This window comes from Manacus candei, unplaced genomic scaffold (genome assembly GCF_025592945.1).
Source record: "Manacus candei isolate 608988 ecotype Guabito, Panama unplaced genomic scaffold, ASM2559294v1 h1tg000049l, whole genome shotgun sequence".
Classification (NCBI taxonomy): Eukaryota; Metazoa; Chordata; class Aves; order Passeriformes; family Pipridae; genus Manacus; species Manacus candei.
Genome location: NW_026138097.1, coordinates 32,454,264 through 32,469,702, shown reverse-complemented (window position 1 = coordinate 32,469,702; position 15,439 = coordinate 32,454,264). Strand labels below are relative to the sequence as shown.

At 39.6% G+C, this 15,439-nt stretch overlaps 1 protein-coding gene across 5 annotated transcripts in view; it reads left to right on the top strand.

Annotated features, from left to right (window-relative positions):
• Positions 1-15,439, top strand: part of GRB10 (growth factor receptor bound protein 10) — a 144,941-nt gene that overhangs the window by 77,031 nt on the left and 52,471 nt on the right. For all 5 annotated transcript variants that reach the window (XR_007906530.1, XM_051799019.1, XM_051799016.1 and 2 more), the window contains 2 exons: positions 11,222-11,438; positions 14,137-14,278. Coding sequence is in view for 4 of the 5 variants with exons in the window: in XM_051799016.1 (XP_051654976.1) it covers positions 11,222-11,438; positions 14,137-14,278 (359 nt within the window). In the remaining variant the exon portion in view is untranslated. The remainder of the gene's footprint in view (positions 1-11,221; positions 11,439-14,136; positions 14,279-15,439) is intronic.

The window sequence follows — 15,439 nt, the reverse complement described above, 5'->3', positions numbered from 1 at the left end:
CCTGAACACCGACTAGATGGAGAAGAGCAGCGGGCAAAATCACAGGGCACACTGTGTACCTGAAGCGGGAATGCACACAACTTGTAAAATCAGGCACATGGGTCTCAGAAGGAAAACTGGCATAATGGACAAGTTGGTTTTGGCTCACACCAATATGTGAGGAGTCTTCTGTGTAGCACACCTTCAGCTTTTGCCTCTGGGTAAGCCTGATCTTGACTGATTTTCACCAGTGCAGCGGGATATTAAATCACAAAGGACCAGGCTTTGAGTAGCTGAAAGAAAAGGAAACTTTGTTTGATGAATTCAGAAGAAATATTAGCACGTTTCTGGTTTTCTTAGGCCTAGATAAATTTAGGCTGATTTTCAATGAAGATTTGAATGGTAAATTGACATTACTTGTTCTTTTGTATTGTTGCTGGTCTCAGGATTGTTGTTGGTAGTTTTGATTGGGGTTGGATTTTTCGTTTTGTTGGGTTTTTGTTTTGTTGGGGTTTTTTTTGTGTGTGTTTAAAAAAAAACCCATGTTGGCTAGCAGGAGTTCTTGGAGTCAGTGTATGGCAGAGGGAAGCGTCACAGAGATTTTATAAATGACTGTTTTTCGCATCAGCGGTGTGCGGTACAGACACCTTCAGTGGTGGCTCCACACCGCCATTTGGGATGAGACTGCAGCAATATGCTTTGCCATCTGGGGATCCGTGAGGAAGGACTGTGGCGTTCCCTTCTCATGCAGTGGAGGTTTGCGCTGTGTTACAGCAGTAATTCCTCACAATTTATCCACCCTTTGCTGATGGGGCCAGGGGAGATCTCCTTATTCGGTGCCCAAAAGGACTGTGTGATTTTTGGAAATAACCACTCGGCTTGCCTGAAGGGAGAGCCTAAAATAGACAGCCAATTCAGAGAAAGCATATCTGTCTGCATATGAAATCAAATGCATGCCCGAAAACACTGTTCCTTTAGTGGGGCAAAGAAATGTATGGGAAGCTTATATCGGTGCTGCACAGGCACCAAGAGGACATCTGGTGGCAGCTGCCTTCATCTGTGAAGCAGAGCTAAGGTAGGCAAGCGTGCTCATCGTTATTTGTCAGATGCCAGGTTTAAAAGTCCCAAGTCAGAGGCAATTTCTAATGTTCTATAAGTAAATTTATTTTAATCCTCAACAGGCTCTTAGAGAAGCATTTTTTGATGCAGTATTGCAATATCAAACAACTCTCCCCCAGTTCAGTCTCTTGTAGCTAATTTACTCAAATGATGATTGGAGTTAATAGGAAACTATTAAAGCTACTGATATAAAGAAATCAAAATTACCCTGGCATTAAAGCATTTTACTTTTTCGTATGACTTTGTTTCTGTTAACTCAACTCTGACAAAGAAGTACCTTAAATATGAAATATTCCTGTTGCCTGCTTTGCAAGTCCATCGGTCACAGCTAGGTAACTATTATGTGCTGAAAATGCAATCTTTAATTAACTTGGAGGAATAGCTGATTCATTAATTGCTGTGTGCAACTTTTGGAACTTGTATTACATCCTCAAACATGCTTTCTAAGCCAGCAATAAACCTGTTCAAAGCAAATTTTAAAACTCGTGGTTTAAACTTGGTAGGAGTAAAGGTTAGCTCGGGTATCAAGTGATGAGAGACACACCTAATTTAATAACAATAACAACGAGAACAACTAATAATAATAATATTAATAATAATAATGCTTCAGCACCAGCTCTGCAGACACATCACTTCCTGAAGAGAAATGCTAATGGACTTTTTGGGTTAATCCAACCACTTTTTACTTGAAAGCTGTATTTAAGTTGTGGAGTGGCTGTGAAATAAAACCCCCAATGCAAGAAGCCTGGGAGTTGCTGGCTGCCAGGTGGGGATTTCCCCAAACAGGTGGGCGATGCTCTTGCTGAGCAGTCGCCAGCACTGGCGCTGGAGCAGACACACATTACTGGCATTGGCTGGAGCGACCCAGAAGCACGTTAGGAAGTTACGCACGATGTTTCCCGGAGCAGGGATAAGGCTTGGACTTTCTTGGCAGGATAGGAGGGACTAATCCGTGCAGTGGTACTTATACTGATTTGTAAGGATTGTTCAACTGGGATTACTCAGCTGGGTATTATGGTGTTTAATCAGGAAGGGAGAACACAGGTTCCCTAAAGGAAAGAAATAGATGCTTTGACTGGTTTTAACTTTGTTTTTAATAGCTTTAGATTTGTAAGACATGTACGATGTAGAAGGTAACTCTTCTCATCTGTATGAATTTTTAACTCCTTTTTGAATTATGACTTGTTTAGTAATGTTGTTTATTTGTGTATATTTGATTTACACTTTCATTCTTTATTTTTTTTCTCTGACACAGGTGAAGAATAAACCATCCAAGTAAAACTTAAGAGAATTGTTATGAGTAGAAATGTGTATATAGGAAATGGTAGAATAAATTGGGAAAAGTAATAATTTTTATTCATGTAAGCATTAGTGAAACACATAATATTTTAAAGTTTTCTATTCTGTTTCTTTTATGTAGAAGTATGTAATCTTAATTAAAATGGAACTAAACCTGACCTTTGCTATGTCAAATTGCAGTTCGTACTGATACAGGATATCTTCTTATAAATATGGCTGTCTAATATAATATGCAGTCTGCCAAGCATTTACCATGTGGTCAGCAGACAGTATTTCAGTTCATGTCTGCATTGCTACCCAAGGTTATGCTTCCTGAGTTCTGACTGGTAAGTATCTTAATGGCTCATTGGGCTAACACGGTTTTTGCCTGTTTTCTGAAAAGCTTCAGTGAATTTTCTGGTTTTTTTTTTTTTTTTTTTATGGGCTGCACAGGCTAGGAGCCCATCTGCTGCCCAGCTATTGCCCCAAACATGTTCTCTTGAAGGATAAGGGACAGTCTTTCTATAATCATCATTTTGGGATGTATTGACAGGACTTGCTTTCTCAGTTTTGCTATTGACGTAATGCACCAAAATTGAAGCATCCAGTTAGCCTTACCAGGAAGGTAAGACTTGAATAGAGAATGCCTGTGTAAGTCAGTCTGTCTGTCTGTGTCTCATGCATTCCCCCATGTTCACTGTCTTTTTTGTTTTTCATCCTGAGTTAAGAAATGGCCACAATAAGGCTATAGATTCATGACTATTCCTCATATATCTATAATTTAAGCTTTAGGATTCCCTCTGTTCATAACTACTTTTTGGACCAGGAAAATCCATCTGGCCTGCTCACTGTGTGATGTATCGCGTCCTTCACCAATGTAGCCACTCAGTCCTTGGGTTTTTTGAGGATTAGTCTACTCCAACCCCAGGTTTGACCTTTGAAAGAATACACCACTCTGCCCACTATGGTGCTGCTTCTATCTTTGATTTTATTTTCTATCCTCCGGGTAACTGAGGCTGTTCTGAGTTTTCCCCTGTCTTGATAAACACAAACAAATAAAGGCTTTCTTTTTAAGGTCTTTCTCAGCCTTTTTCTTAAATTTGTGAACTAAAAGTAGGTAACATGAGAAAATGGTACAGGAAAACCGCTGAACTTCATGGAGGAAAGCTGCAGATGTTACCAGTTTCTTGAAAATTAATCTTATGGCTGGATTTTGTAATCAACTCAAGAATGACAATTTCCCAGAGGTCTACTTAATCTGATATTCTGCTTTAAGTCATGTGTTTACTCAGTGTTTACTGTGCAGTAGTGGTTGTGCAGGCACTGGCCTGAAAAGAAAGTTTTGAAAGGCCATCAGCTGCTTGTGATTGCTGTCATTGGTCATCAGCAATAACTGCACAAGGGTGTGTGGTGCTCACCCAACAGGAGATGGGCAGTTCCACTGTCTGTGCAGTCACATGGGATCAGCTGGTGTCATGTTTGCCTTTGGGTTCAAAGTCTGACCTGACGATTTTTTAGGAAGGTATGCTTTCTTCCTACTTTTTTTTTTTGTTTGTTTGTTTAGTTGGTTGGTTTTGTTGTGGTGGTGGGATGGGTTTTTTTGTTGTTGTTGTTTGGTTTTGGTTTTTAAAGCTGCAAATTTCCTATAAGAAAATGGGTATCTGGAAGATTAAGTTTCAGTTCTGCTTTACAAAGGGTTTATGTGTGTCTGGAAAAGGGACTGGCCATGACTTAAATATTTTAATCCTATATCTTATAGTTGTAATATACATAATCAGAATTCTAGATGGTTTAGATGTTTTCCTTGGATTTCAAACCCCTCTCTCATCGTGATGCCATTAGTGCTTTAACACTTGTGAGTGTCTTAGAGTAAAGCAAGGATTCAGCAGTAGTGGTGGTGGTAGTGGTAGCCACCTACAGCAATCGTCTGTCAAGGCAACTAACATCCATCCATGCCACAGAAGGACCAGTGTGAGTCTTCAGTTCTTGGGTTAGAAATGGGAGCATGCACACTGGGAGGCACTTCTGAACGTTGTCTGTGAATAATTGCAGCATCATTAAAGACAAAACCATTAAAATCTCCATCAGAGACATGCCTTACCTTAATGTCAAGCGTTAGATGTGTGACCTGGACAAGAACTGAATTTTCCATTTTTTAACCATTCATTTTTTTTTCCATGAGAGTTCCTGAAACTCATTTAATGCACTAGTCTAAGGGTAAAACTTCATTCCTTCCTGCTGTAGGGCACCTATAGCCAGTTGCTCCTGTTACTTGTTGAAACTTTGATTTTTTTCTACCAGCACCTTTCATATGTAGCTTATTCCTATAGTTGTTACCTAGCAACATTAATTTTGTTCAATTTAGTTTGTCTTCTATTTCAAGAAATCTATCAGGTTTTAAGAACATATCTAGAGTCCAACCATGAACATGTAGAAAAGAGGTATCTATAGAGGGAATTCTCTCCAGTACCTGTAATTAATGTACATACAGTTGGTGTTAGCCATCACAGCCTTACTGGCAGAAATCGAAATAGATGCATGTGCCATTTAAAAATTACCCAGAGGATACTGGAGCAGTTACAAGTTCGCTGTTGATTTCTCTGTGTGGTGTTTCAGTGTGCTCAAAGAGCACAGATGCCTATCTCAATTTCACGCTCTTTTACCAACCGGCATCTCTGTTTCTTGCCCTTCTCTCCACGTCATGGTCCATTTAGCATTTTGGAAGCTGCGCATGCAATGATGTGACATTTTCTAGGCCCGCAACCATAGTTACAGTACAAAGTAGAGGATTTCACTTGAGCTAAAGAACATTAGAATGTAATAAAGGAAAGGAATCTTCAGTGCAGAGTCCATAAGGAGACTTACAGGGTGCATAAAATTTTGGGGTTCTGGCTTGTAATTTTTAATTCAGACTGACCACTCTGGAGTTGGTGATGCCTCTGGGACACGAAGTTGTGTTTGTGTCTTCTGGTTTGACTTGAAATGAACAACAAACCTCTAAGCTTCTAATGTTCAACCAAGGCAGTCTTGATATTTTTATAATTGGTTTGACAGCATTCTCTGATCTGGAGAACAGTGAGAGAGCATAGGGTTTGCAAATATTTTTTATATTGTCTTTTTTTTTCTTGTGCAAAACTATCCACCTGTGTGGAGTTTTCAGAAAATTAGGAGGGGAGAGACTGCATAGAATTGGAGCTGATATTGGGAACAGAGGGTGTCATTCAGCTGTAACATCACTGTTGAGGTCACTGTGGGGATTTTGAAAAATTGTAAGAGATCTGCTTATTATCCTCCACCTTCTGTTGCATGCATCGCTCAGAAGTGTACATGCTGCCAAGTGCTAAATGAATGCATCTGTAGTGGGACTGTAGGTAGCAATTGTACGAGAATTGCAGGTCAGAATAGTCAGCTGGTGCCTGTGGCATTAGTGGAAGCTGGAATCAGACTATGGAGGAATGCGAGACATTTGGGTGAACATAGGAAATGTAGTTACATGCTCAGAGGGAAAAAGTAACAGAGGAGTATGAGTGTTACCTAGAATGGACTTCTGTTTGCATCGTTACAACTGTGTGTTGTCAGCAATAGTATACTTTCAAAAAGTTTTAATAACTGAGATTTCTGAAAAAATCCTTTCAAAACAGCATTTGGACGCAGCACTGGAGGGACATGCTGCAGTTCCTATATGCAAGGGATCCCCTTAATAAGGGGTTGTCTTAGAAAAGGCGTTTGTATACTCATCACGGTAATCGTTACCTGAATTTTTGATCGTAAATCATGAGATTTCCACAATACCAACATCTTTGCAAAACATACTTGCATCACCAATATGAATCAGAATAACTTATATGCAGTTTTAGAGATTTGAAACAGGATGCTGAGGTGGATACCACAAGTTTTTTCCCCCATTTCAAATTCTGGTTAAGTCCTTCTGTCCATTTTAATATAAATATATTTTCCCTGTATCACCTATAATTTACATAATGTTTGACTGCATCATCAATGCAGGATGCTAGGATATCTACAACTTGTTCCTTTTCTTTCATTGTTTCCATCTGTCTCCTAATGTATGCAGGAGGGCCTGCTAACCACTTTGATACCATCCTCTACTGAGCTAAACCTGAATGAAATCTTATAGTAGTTATATCTTAGTTTCTTTATTTTGTCAGGGTGGATCTTGACTGTGCTGCACTGAAACTCATTTTGGGGAACTGATTGCCACAGTTAGGTTGTCAAATAGGAAGAGGTGGTCAATCAACAGCTGCATTACTATATCAGATAGTTGTTTACATACATGCTGTTAGGCTTCATATAGTACCAGACTTAATTTCATGGTGGCTGAAAAGTGGTACAGCTTTTTATAAATCTCCTACTCAATTCCTAGTAACTCTCGCATCAGTATTCTCTGTGAACTGATACAAGGGATAATGCTGGATGATTAAATTAAAAAATGAGCAAATTAGAAGGAAATTATTTATTTTTTAAAATAAAAGGTTTTTACAAACCTCTTAAATCACAGCTCACTTAAGCCCTGTTATGTTTTTTTGTAGCGTTTCCTGTGAACTGTAGACCATGTGTAAAAGGGGAGGGTATTTGCCAAACTACCATTGAGGACATGAAATGCATCCTGGTCTGTAGTCGAAAGCTGAGATTCTTTCCATGTTCATCGTTTGTTTTTTTTTCAGTAAATTTCTGCAATGCAATGAGCCCCTTGACAGCCATGGAAATACCTGCTTTCTTTGAGAGACTGGCACAGATGAAGATGAGCAGGGATCATTTCAGCTTTATGTCGCTTCAGAATAAGTGGGATCCTGTTTAGTCTTGTTAGCTGAGCTTAACATGTCAAGGCCAACAACTACCAAAATAAGTAAATAAATGAGGATCTAGGGGATAGAGAAGGACTAGAAGGAGAAAGACAAATGGGACATGGTTAAACACAGATTAAAGTTTGCTCAGGCCTAATTTAGGGGTTATCATCCCTCCTATGGCATGCTCGAAAACATTCAGAAAGTATTCAAAGTGCTTTGTTTTAGTGGAAGATGATAGCTTAGCTCAATATCTCAGTAGAGGTTTTGTAACAAAGTTTCATTTTTTCTTTGGACTGAACTCTCAGATTTTTTTCTTGTAATTGAAATCATGATTTACTTTACCAAAAATATTACTTGCAACATCCAGCATAGCTGGTTTCTGAACAAAGCCAAAGTTTAACAAGTTGCAGGCAAAGAAACAAGATGAAGTTCAGGCAGCTGTCGGTGTATGCACTTTGGTTCTAGTTTGAGAAAGAACATTGCTTACAGAAGAGTCTATAAAACTGCCAGTACCCTGTCCACCATCAGAAGTATGTCAGAGCTAGGTTTTGCAAGGTTTTCCTTTTAAAAGTATAGTCAAAAGCTGTTTGCATGTTTGTGCGTGGAAGTGGTAAGCTATCATCTATGCTGTTCAGTTGAAGCGAAAAAATAGCCCTTGAATATCCACTTTCATACTCATTGATCTTATGGCAGAATTCAGTACAGATTAAGGAAAATATCCTTTTGTAGCCCTGGAAGTGCATGTCTGCAAGATAGCTGGAAATCTAGAGGTTCCTCAGCTACCTGCAACTCTGCTTGATAGATCCTTCCAGGTCAGTCACAGAATTTGTTTGCAAACACTTAGAGGGCTAGCATAGTGCCATGCTGGCTCAAAGCCCTATGATTTGCAAATTTTGCTGCTGACTAGCAAGCCTCCTCAAAGTCAGTTTTACTGGCTTTTTTTCTTCCCATGTAGAGTGCTTTTGATGGAGGCTCACTGGTTGGTGGAGAAAGATACTTTGAAGGATTGCACTATGTATGAAATACCCTTCTGAACAGTGTACCTGCAGATGGTTAAAGTAGTTAGAAATTCCATGGATGGCATATTTCATTTTTATTTAGTTAAGCTCTGTAGAGAACCATCACAAGTAACATACTGGATTACTTGGCAGGCTGAGACATCTGCTGGCACTTCTGAGGTGTAGGCTGAAGCAGTGAGGTTTCCTATTGCATAATGCTGAAATCTCTTCAAAACGCAATGGTATTTAGTAGTAAATGCCATTGTATGGAGATGAAGCTGTATGAAATTCAAGATTGCAGGCTTTGTCTTTAAAAAGCATAAGGATCTGTGCTCCTGCAGAAGTTTTATAGCAAGACTGAGGGCTATTATTAGCAGTGCTGCACCCACAGAGAAAAGGAGTTGACAGAGGAGTGAAACCAGATTCTGGACTTTAGTGCAACATATTATTAGGAGAACTCTATATGCACCTTGTCAGTGCTTGTCCTGTTGGAAGTTGAATTTAGGTGTGTAATTGATATACTTAAAAGCTTGCTAATGGTAATTCAATGCTATAATCTATGTACTCGGTTTGCTTACTGTTTTGCATGAAGTGCCTCTGCCTCGTTTTATGCATATTAGGCTACATTGGACACCTTTGTAACTATTTGATTTTTCAGGGATAGCTTGAGATGACTCTTAATCGCTCCTTCCATGTTACAATCACCTGAAAACTTAATGATCTTGCACACTAATAGCTTCGTCTAAATTGTTAATAAATTAGCACCCTTGTGGACCAAGCCATACGGACTTCCATTGAATGTACAGCTTGACTTTCTTCCCTTTCTGCTTTTCACCCTGATAAACAATTGCTGTTGGTTGCTGTAATATATACTCCCTGACTCTGCAGCCAGGGTCTGTCTTTTATGTCTCCTACATCCAACTCCAAAGCTTTTACTGGACAGTCACCTGACATCCTACAGCTCAGTCTTCTGGTACTTTGGATGAGTGATAAAATTCTAAAGCCCTGTAATTTGGCCTCTTCCTCTTTATACTCCTACTCCTGTGGTTACCTTGTGATTGCTCAAGAAGTGTTTTCAATATGTCCTCTCCAAATGGGATAAGAATCTGGAGTAATGAAATTTAAATTGCATCTCTGTCTCAAGATTGCTAACAATAGCAGGAAAATTATTGTAGACTTTGTCCAAGCAAAGCAAAGCTTAGATTGTTTAAAATGCATGAACTAGCTGACGGACAGAAAAGATGGTGTAGTGTAGTGAAGGTGAATCCTAGTAGTAGTGCAGTAGCTGTTAAGTACTACAGATGGAGGAAAATGACCATAAAGAAATTAAAGGAAGCAACTCGTTTATGGGGTCATGTGAGGGTTTTTCTGGTTTTTTTGGTTTGTTTTTTTTTTTGACACATGTTCAAACCTAGAAGTCCTCTGAGTACATTTTCAGTGAAGGCTAAGTGGCTGTTACTTTAGTAAAGAGCCTACTGACTTTCAGTGAGGAACATAGTATTTAAGGTCACTAAATAGAGCTCAGGTGTAGAGACATGGACCAGCACCTATTTAATTCTGAGCAGATCTTTTGTTCATCCAACACTGAGAACTGGGGTTGTCAGCATCCCAAACAATTGCTGTGTAAATGTCATGTTCAGATCCCGTTATGGTTATCAAGGCATGTTGTTAGTGGACAGAAATTCAGTGGTGCTGTTTCAGATTATATCCTCAAGAAATGTGATACTAGTTCAAAATGATTTATGATATCTAAAAGAAAGTAGTACAGTTAGTTGCAAGCTGAATAGCTGCTTCTGGTGGTTCATTTACCTAGAAAACATGGCAAAAGAATGGATATCAGAAAATAAGGTGTGTTTTAGCTGCATAGCACTGTGCAAGTATTTGCTAGCTCCATTACTTCTCTCTACTTACCATCCATGTAATAAAAAGTTTTGTGAGATAGAAAGTTTGCAGGCAGCAATGGTATATTTTGCCAGGCCAGTTGGTACAGTTGGAAAATAAGGGCACATTTTTGGATGCATAAAGCTCTGTTTAGTCAGAAGTAGCTGTTCAGGCAGTGGCTGTGCTGTAACCAGAAGCAGATATCGATGTGTGTGTTCATCAGCCCACTGAACTCCTGATAGGGGATGACGTAACTTGTGGCTAGGGAGTAATTACAGTGCTCTGCAATAGGAGTTCAGAGAGTGGTTAGTGCAAAGGGCTCACAGAGTTCTGTTGTCTTGCAGAGTAATTATGATCATTAAAGAGGAATGATTGAGCACAAGTTACTTATTTACAGTGAGGTAAGGTGGCGTATGTGGAAAGGTTGGTGTCCTTTTTAGGGACTGATGTTTCTCCAGCCACCCACACCACATCCCTGGTTGATTTACGTTGAGCTCTTTAAGGTAGGGGTCTATCTGTCACATTGTAAGAGCAAGGACACAGATAGATCTTTTTATGAAAGTCCTTGGAGTGCCCTTCAAAATACTGTATCACAAAAATATGCAGAAATACAGGGTTTTTTTTTTAAAGATATAATGTTGGCTTTCCGATGCATGCAACAGGGGAGTGAGTGTGTCTTCCAGCTATTGACTTCTGCAGCACTGTCTTATGTTTTTTTCTTCTAAATTATTTGGTCTTACAAAGTGTTTATTACACCGGCAAACTGAACTTGATACACTGACAAGCTGAATGGTACACTTTTGAAATGTATCAGTAAGAGAAGTGGTGCTTCACATTAGCATTGCCATTAAAAATCCCAAATTCTGGTTATATATCCACACACTCACCACCACCCCCCATGTATATATATAAATACTATTATAGAAATATTTCATTCTGCATGAGTAGTTTTCACCAAGGAAGACAAAACAAATGTCCATTGCTGGCTGTTACTAGCTGCCTTTAAATAAATAAATTATTCCTGCAATAAAAATTTGCACTATTAAAATATAGCTATAAAATTATGTGACAGTTTTACTGAAACTTCGTCTTTGCTCTTGCCATGTTTCTTTTATCTGGGACTTCCAGGTGCATTACACTGCCTTTATTTTTTTCTTCCAGATGATGATGTGGACCTAGAAGCTTTGGTAAATGACATGAATTCCTCATTTGAAAGTCTATACTCCACATGTAGCATGCAGTCGGAAACCACTCCGCTCCTTCAAAATGGTCAGCTCAGCCGTAGCCAGCTGCCATCCTCGGGACCCGGCACACTGCAGCCCACCTCTCCAAGGCAGAAGGTGCAGCGGTCTCAGCCAGTGCGCATCATGGCAGTCAGGTAGGAACAAGGGACTCACCTCCTTTTTGCTAAGTAGTTTCAAAGGAACTACATTTTAAAATAGGAGATCCACTTTGGTAAGGAACTGAATAGCCTTAGACTGGACTTTTGCATAGAAAAATGTACCAGGTAGGTGAAGGACATAATATTTCCACGTATTATCATGTAGGTTTGATATATCTGTAGTAGCTGACGTGTAGAAGTGTATCATTGGTACCATTTGGCAGAAATTATAGACATAATTGGATTTGTTTCCAAATTCTTAAAAACCATACCTGTTCTCTCAGGTATGGTTCCTATTGACAGCTTCTTGGTGTTTTTAAACATAAGAGATTGTGTAGATAGATGAGGCTGTGTTCAGGTAGTTTTGATATACAGGAAGTGCCTCTCAGTTATTTAATTGTTCTTCCTAGAGCACTTTCGTCTCACTTGAGTGCATTGTGTGAGTCACTGCCAAAAAAAGAAGTGTTAAAGTTGTCCCCCTGTTCTAAGGATGAGGACTGGAATTCAAACTTCAAGTGAAAAACTCTTGATGGTGATGAGAGAGTCTATAGGTTATGTATAGGTTCTTAAAATCTTCTTTTTAGACAACAGGAGGAAAGGAGCTCCTGTCAGCATAAGTAGGTAAATAAATTTATTTCCTTCTAGTTAGCAATGTCTTCTCTAAAAAGTAATAATAATAACAAAGCGAAAAGTAATAATATAATAAAAGAAAAATCCCAGATGTGGAAGGGATTGCTTCTAGTCCTTTACATGGATGTATTACTTATAAGAACAGTATTCTTAAGACAGACAGCTTTTTCTATTTGAATGGGTAGTATGCACTAACTGTAACGCAACCAAATCAGTTGATGATGCAATTAATTCTACAAGTATTTCATACTTAACCTTGAATAGGGCTGTACTAGAAAGTGTACTCTCTGGAGTAGTGTAACTGTTGATGTTTTGTAAATATCTCAGTCAAAACACTTAATTTAAACTTTTTTTGCATTTCAAAACTTAGAAACTCTATTTTGAGAACATTCTGCCTTTCTGAAGTCTGTACTCCCATACACACAAGAACATCGTGTGTTTTATCATTAAAGAAAATAATGGCAAAACTTTTATTCAAGTTAATCTAGACTCCTACAGGGGAGATGGCTGCATCTTCTTTGCAGCCAGAACAGAGTGATTGACTGTGGTCTCTTGAGAACACAGGTTCACATGCATATCAGTCAGGAAGTAAACAATGCACTGGCAGTAGTACAGACACAGCAGAGTGCAGCGCAGAGAACTCCCATTTCAAGGAAACCACACCTTTCTAATTGTATTGAGTCTGTGGTTCCACTTCTTACAGTGGAGGTCAGTCAAAAACTTGCAGTACGGTGCACTATTGCAAGTTGCTGATATGTCATGTCTAGTGGTCTGAAGAAATCTTACACTCTCTTTTTACCCTGTGCTACAGGGAACTGCAAACATGGGGAGCACCAAAAAAAAAAACAAACAAGCAGGTCAAGTAGTTGTTGGAATGTAGACAAGCAGTAGTTGTCATAGTTATGGTTGGAGCCTGCTATTTATGGCAAGCCCCCAGATGTCCAAGGCTCATTGTGGAACACTGAGCAGATTTCATAGTAGTTAACGTTATCAGCCCCTGGGTCCTGGTACAACGACAGTGAGTGTACCCAGAGTGGGACACACCACCAGGGGCAAACCCAGCAGTTGTCTCCCAGGCAGCTCTGTTAAGGAGGCTGTGCTTGCTGAAGGCATGGGGAAAAATGAGAGCAAATTGAGTTTTTAATGATTTGTCCTTCAAATACAGAAGTTAGTTGATTATCTCTGGAAACTTCCATGATTGCCACTAGATGGTGCCTTCTGCTCAGGCCTTGAAGGGCAGACTGCTGCAGTCACCTGGTGCGTCTTCAGTGGTGATGCCCTGGCATTAGGGAAACCTAAAGCCATCTATGTGGTCATGAATAGGTCTTACAGCTTTTCTGGTAGGCTTTAGTTTTCCTTTTTGTTGGTGTGGACAGTGCAGGTGTATTATAAACTGGAGCTTGAAACTCTTGTTGGTCCTATGTATACTCATGAGGCACATTTCAGTAGGTGCAAATTTACCTGAACAGTAACTGTACAACTGGCATAAGGTGGGAGGGTGTAATTGCAGCTTATTGCTGAAGCTGTCTTTGCCTTTTCATTTCTTCAGAAAATGCCGAGTTGCTTGGAGATAGAATCTGGTATTATAAAGAGGTGACAATACTGTTTCAGTCTCAGCTTAGAGAACTTTAGAGTGGGGTACACATTTGTTTTCAAATCCGTGTGAAATTTGGCTCCAAGTGACAGCTGTTGTGTTCTCCTCTTTCACGTTGGTTTGGAAGAGCTTTACTGACTTTCTGGTACACAGAGCTTAAGCTTATAAGCTAGTGTTTACAACAGTAAGAGTACAGATAGATATTTCTGTTTATTTTATTTGCACAGTTCCCTAGTTACTCACTCAAGTAATCAAATTATAAGCAACAAAACAAGCATAAACACCTAACTGGTCATTTTTCAATGCAGTTACCTTCTTAGCTCTAGCAGGTGCTGTAACTGTATAGTAGTTGCCTGGAAAAAAGTGGATTTGACCTTGTCTTTAGTGTCAGTCATAAATGGCGGGGCAGGAGATCCAGGTCTAGTGATGCCAGTTTGCTCCTCTTAATGCTTAGTGCTTCTGTGTCTATAGGCGTCTTCAAGAAGAAGAACAGCAATTCAGAACATCATCATTGCCAGCCATCCCAAATCCCTTCCCAGAACTTTGTAGCCCCGCAAGCTCTCCAGTGCTGGCCCCTGGATCTTTACCTCAGAGTCAACCTGCTAGTAAGCATGTGAGTATGGGAAAAAGTTTTGGGTCATCCATTTGCGTGCAAAATAGCAGTGGACTACTTCATTTTGAAAGCAGAAAAAAGCTTCAAGATAAGTAAAAACACTTGTAGACTTTGTCTGTGACTAGGGCAGCACTGGCCGAGAGAGTATCTTCAAATAGGCTTCCTTTCCTAAAAGGCTTGTAAGAATTAAGTGTATAAATGATGTAAACCTCTTTCAGATAAAAGCATGTCGTGAATGAAGCAATAATGTCTAATGTCCTTCAGATTTTGTTATTCAATATAAAGACTTGCTAATTCAGAAGTCAAGTTAATTAGCTTAGAGTTGGAGGAGGATCTGTGCATATTATACTGCATGTTCTAGGTACCACAAAAACATTGAACAGGTGGATTCTTTAAAGTCATGGTGGTGCTTTATTTTGCTGTTTTTCATGAAGCTGCTTAAAAAGCAAAATAGTGTTCTTAAGAGCATGTAACTAGGCACAGCTCCTAGTAATGGGATTTAAGGGGAGTGCTGTCCCATGGAAAGCTGGTGGAGTCATTCTCTAGGTTCTTGGCAGTGAAGATAGCACAGACTGAGTTGCCATGTGGTCCAGAACAATAACCCCAGCAACACTGCAGTTTTTCTTCTCTGTCCTACTCTACCCTCTGAGAAATAGTCATCTTGTTTTGTATTGTTCCTCAAGCACACTGAAACACTAAAGCTGGCTCAAAAACCTTTATATAGTAAACTGTGTTGACTTGCATGGGAATGAAAGGATAGGTTACTCTTACTGACCATTGGCTTACAGTAGTTCTGTGCTCATGTACCCAAAAATATTAAGAAGTTTTGCGTCACTGTCCAGTTAGTTTGTAATTAGCTCCTACATCTGCTCTGACAGATAAATGGTTTGGGTGGACAGTTCAGCTACAAGGAGTAGACCCTAATGTTTGCCCTTGCATGTTCTGTATTGTGTTACATTGCCTGCTGTCTTGAAAGACACAGTGCATCTTCATTGGTTTTACTGTATTTCTTACAAATACAAGACAGGCAAATAACCAAATAATGCACTGGGAAAAAATTGAGTGATCCTCTTGGGAATTTAGCACAGGGCCCTGTCAGAGACCTAAGCAGAGAGGGTGTTTTGCCAAGGCGGTGTTGATCTCACTCTCGGGAGACAAAAC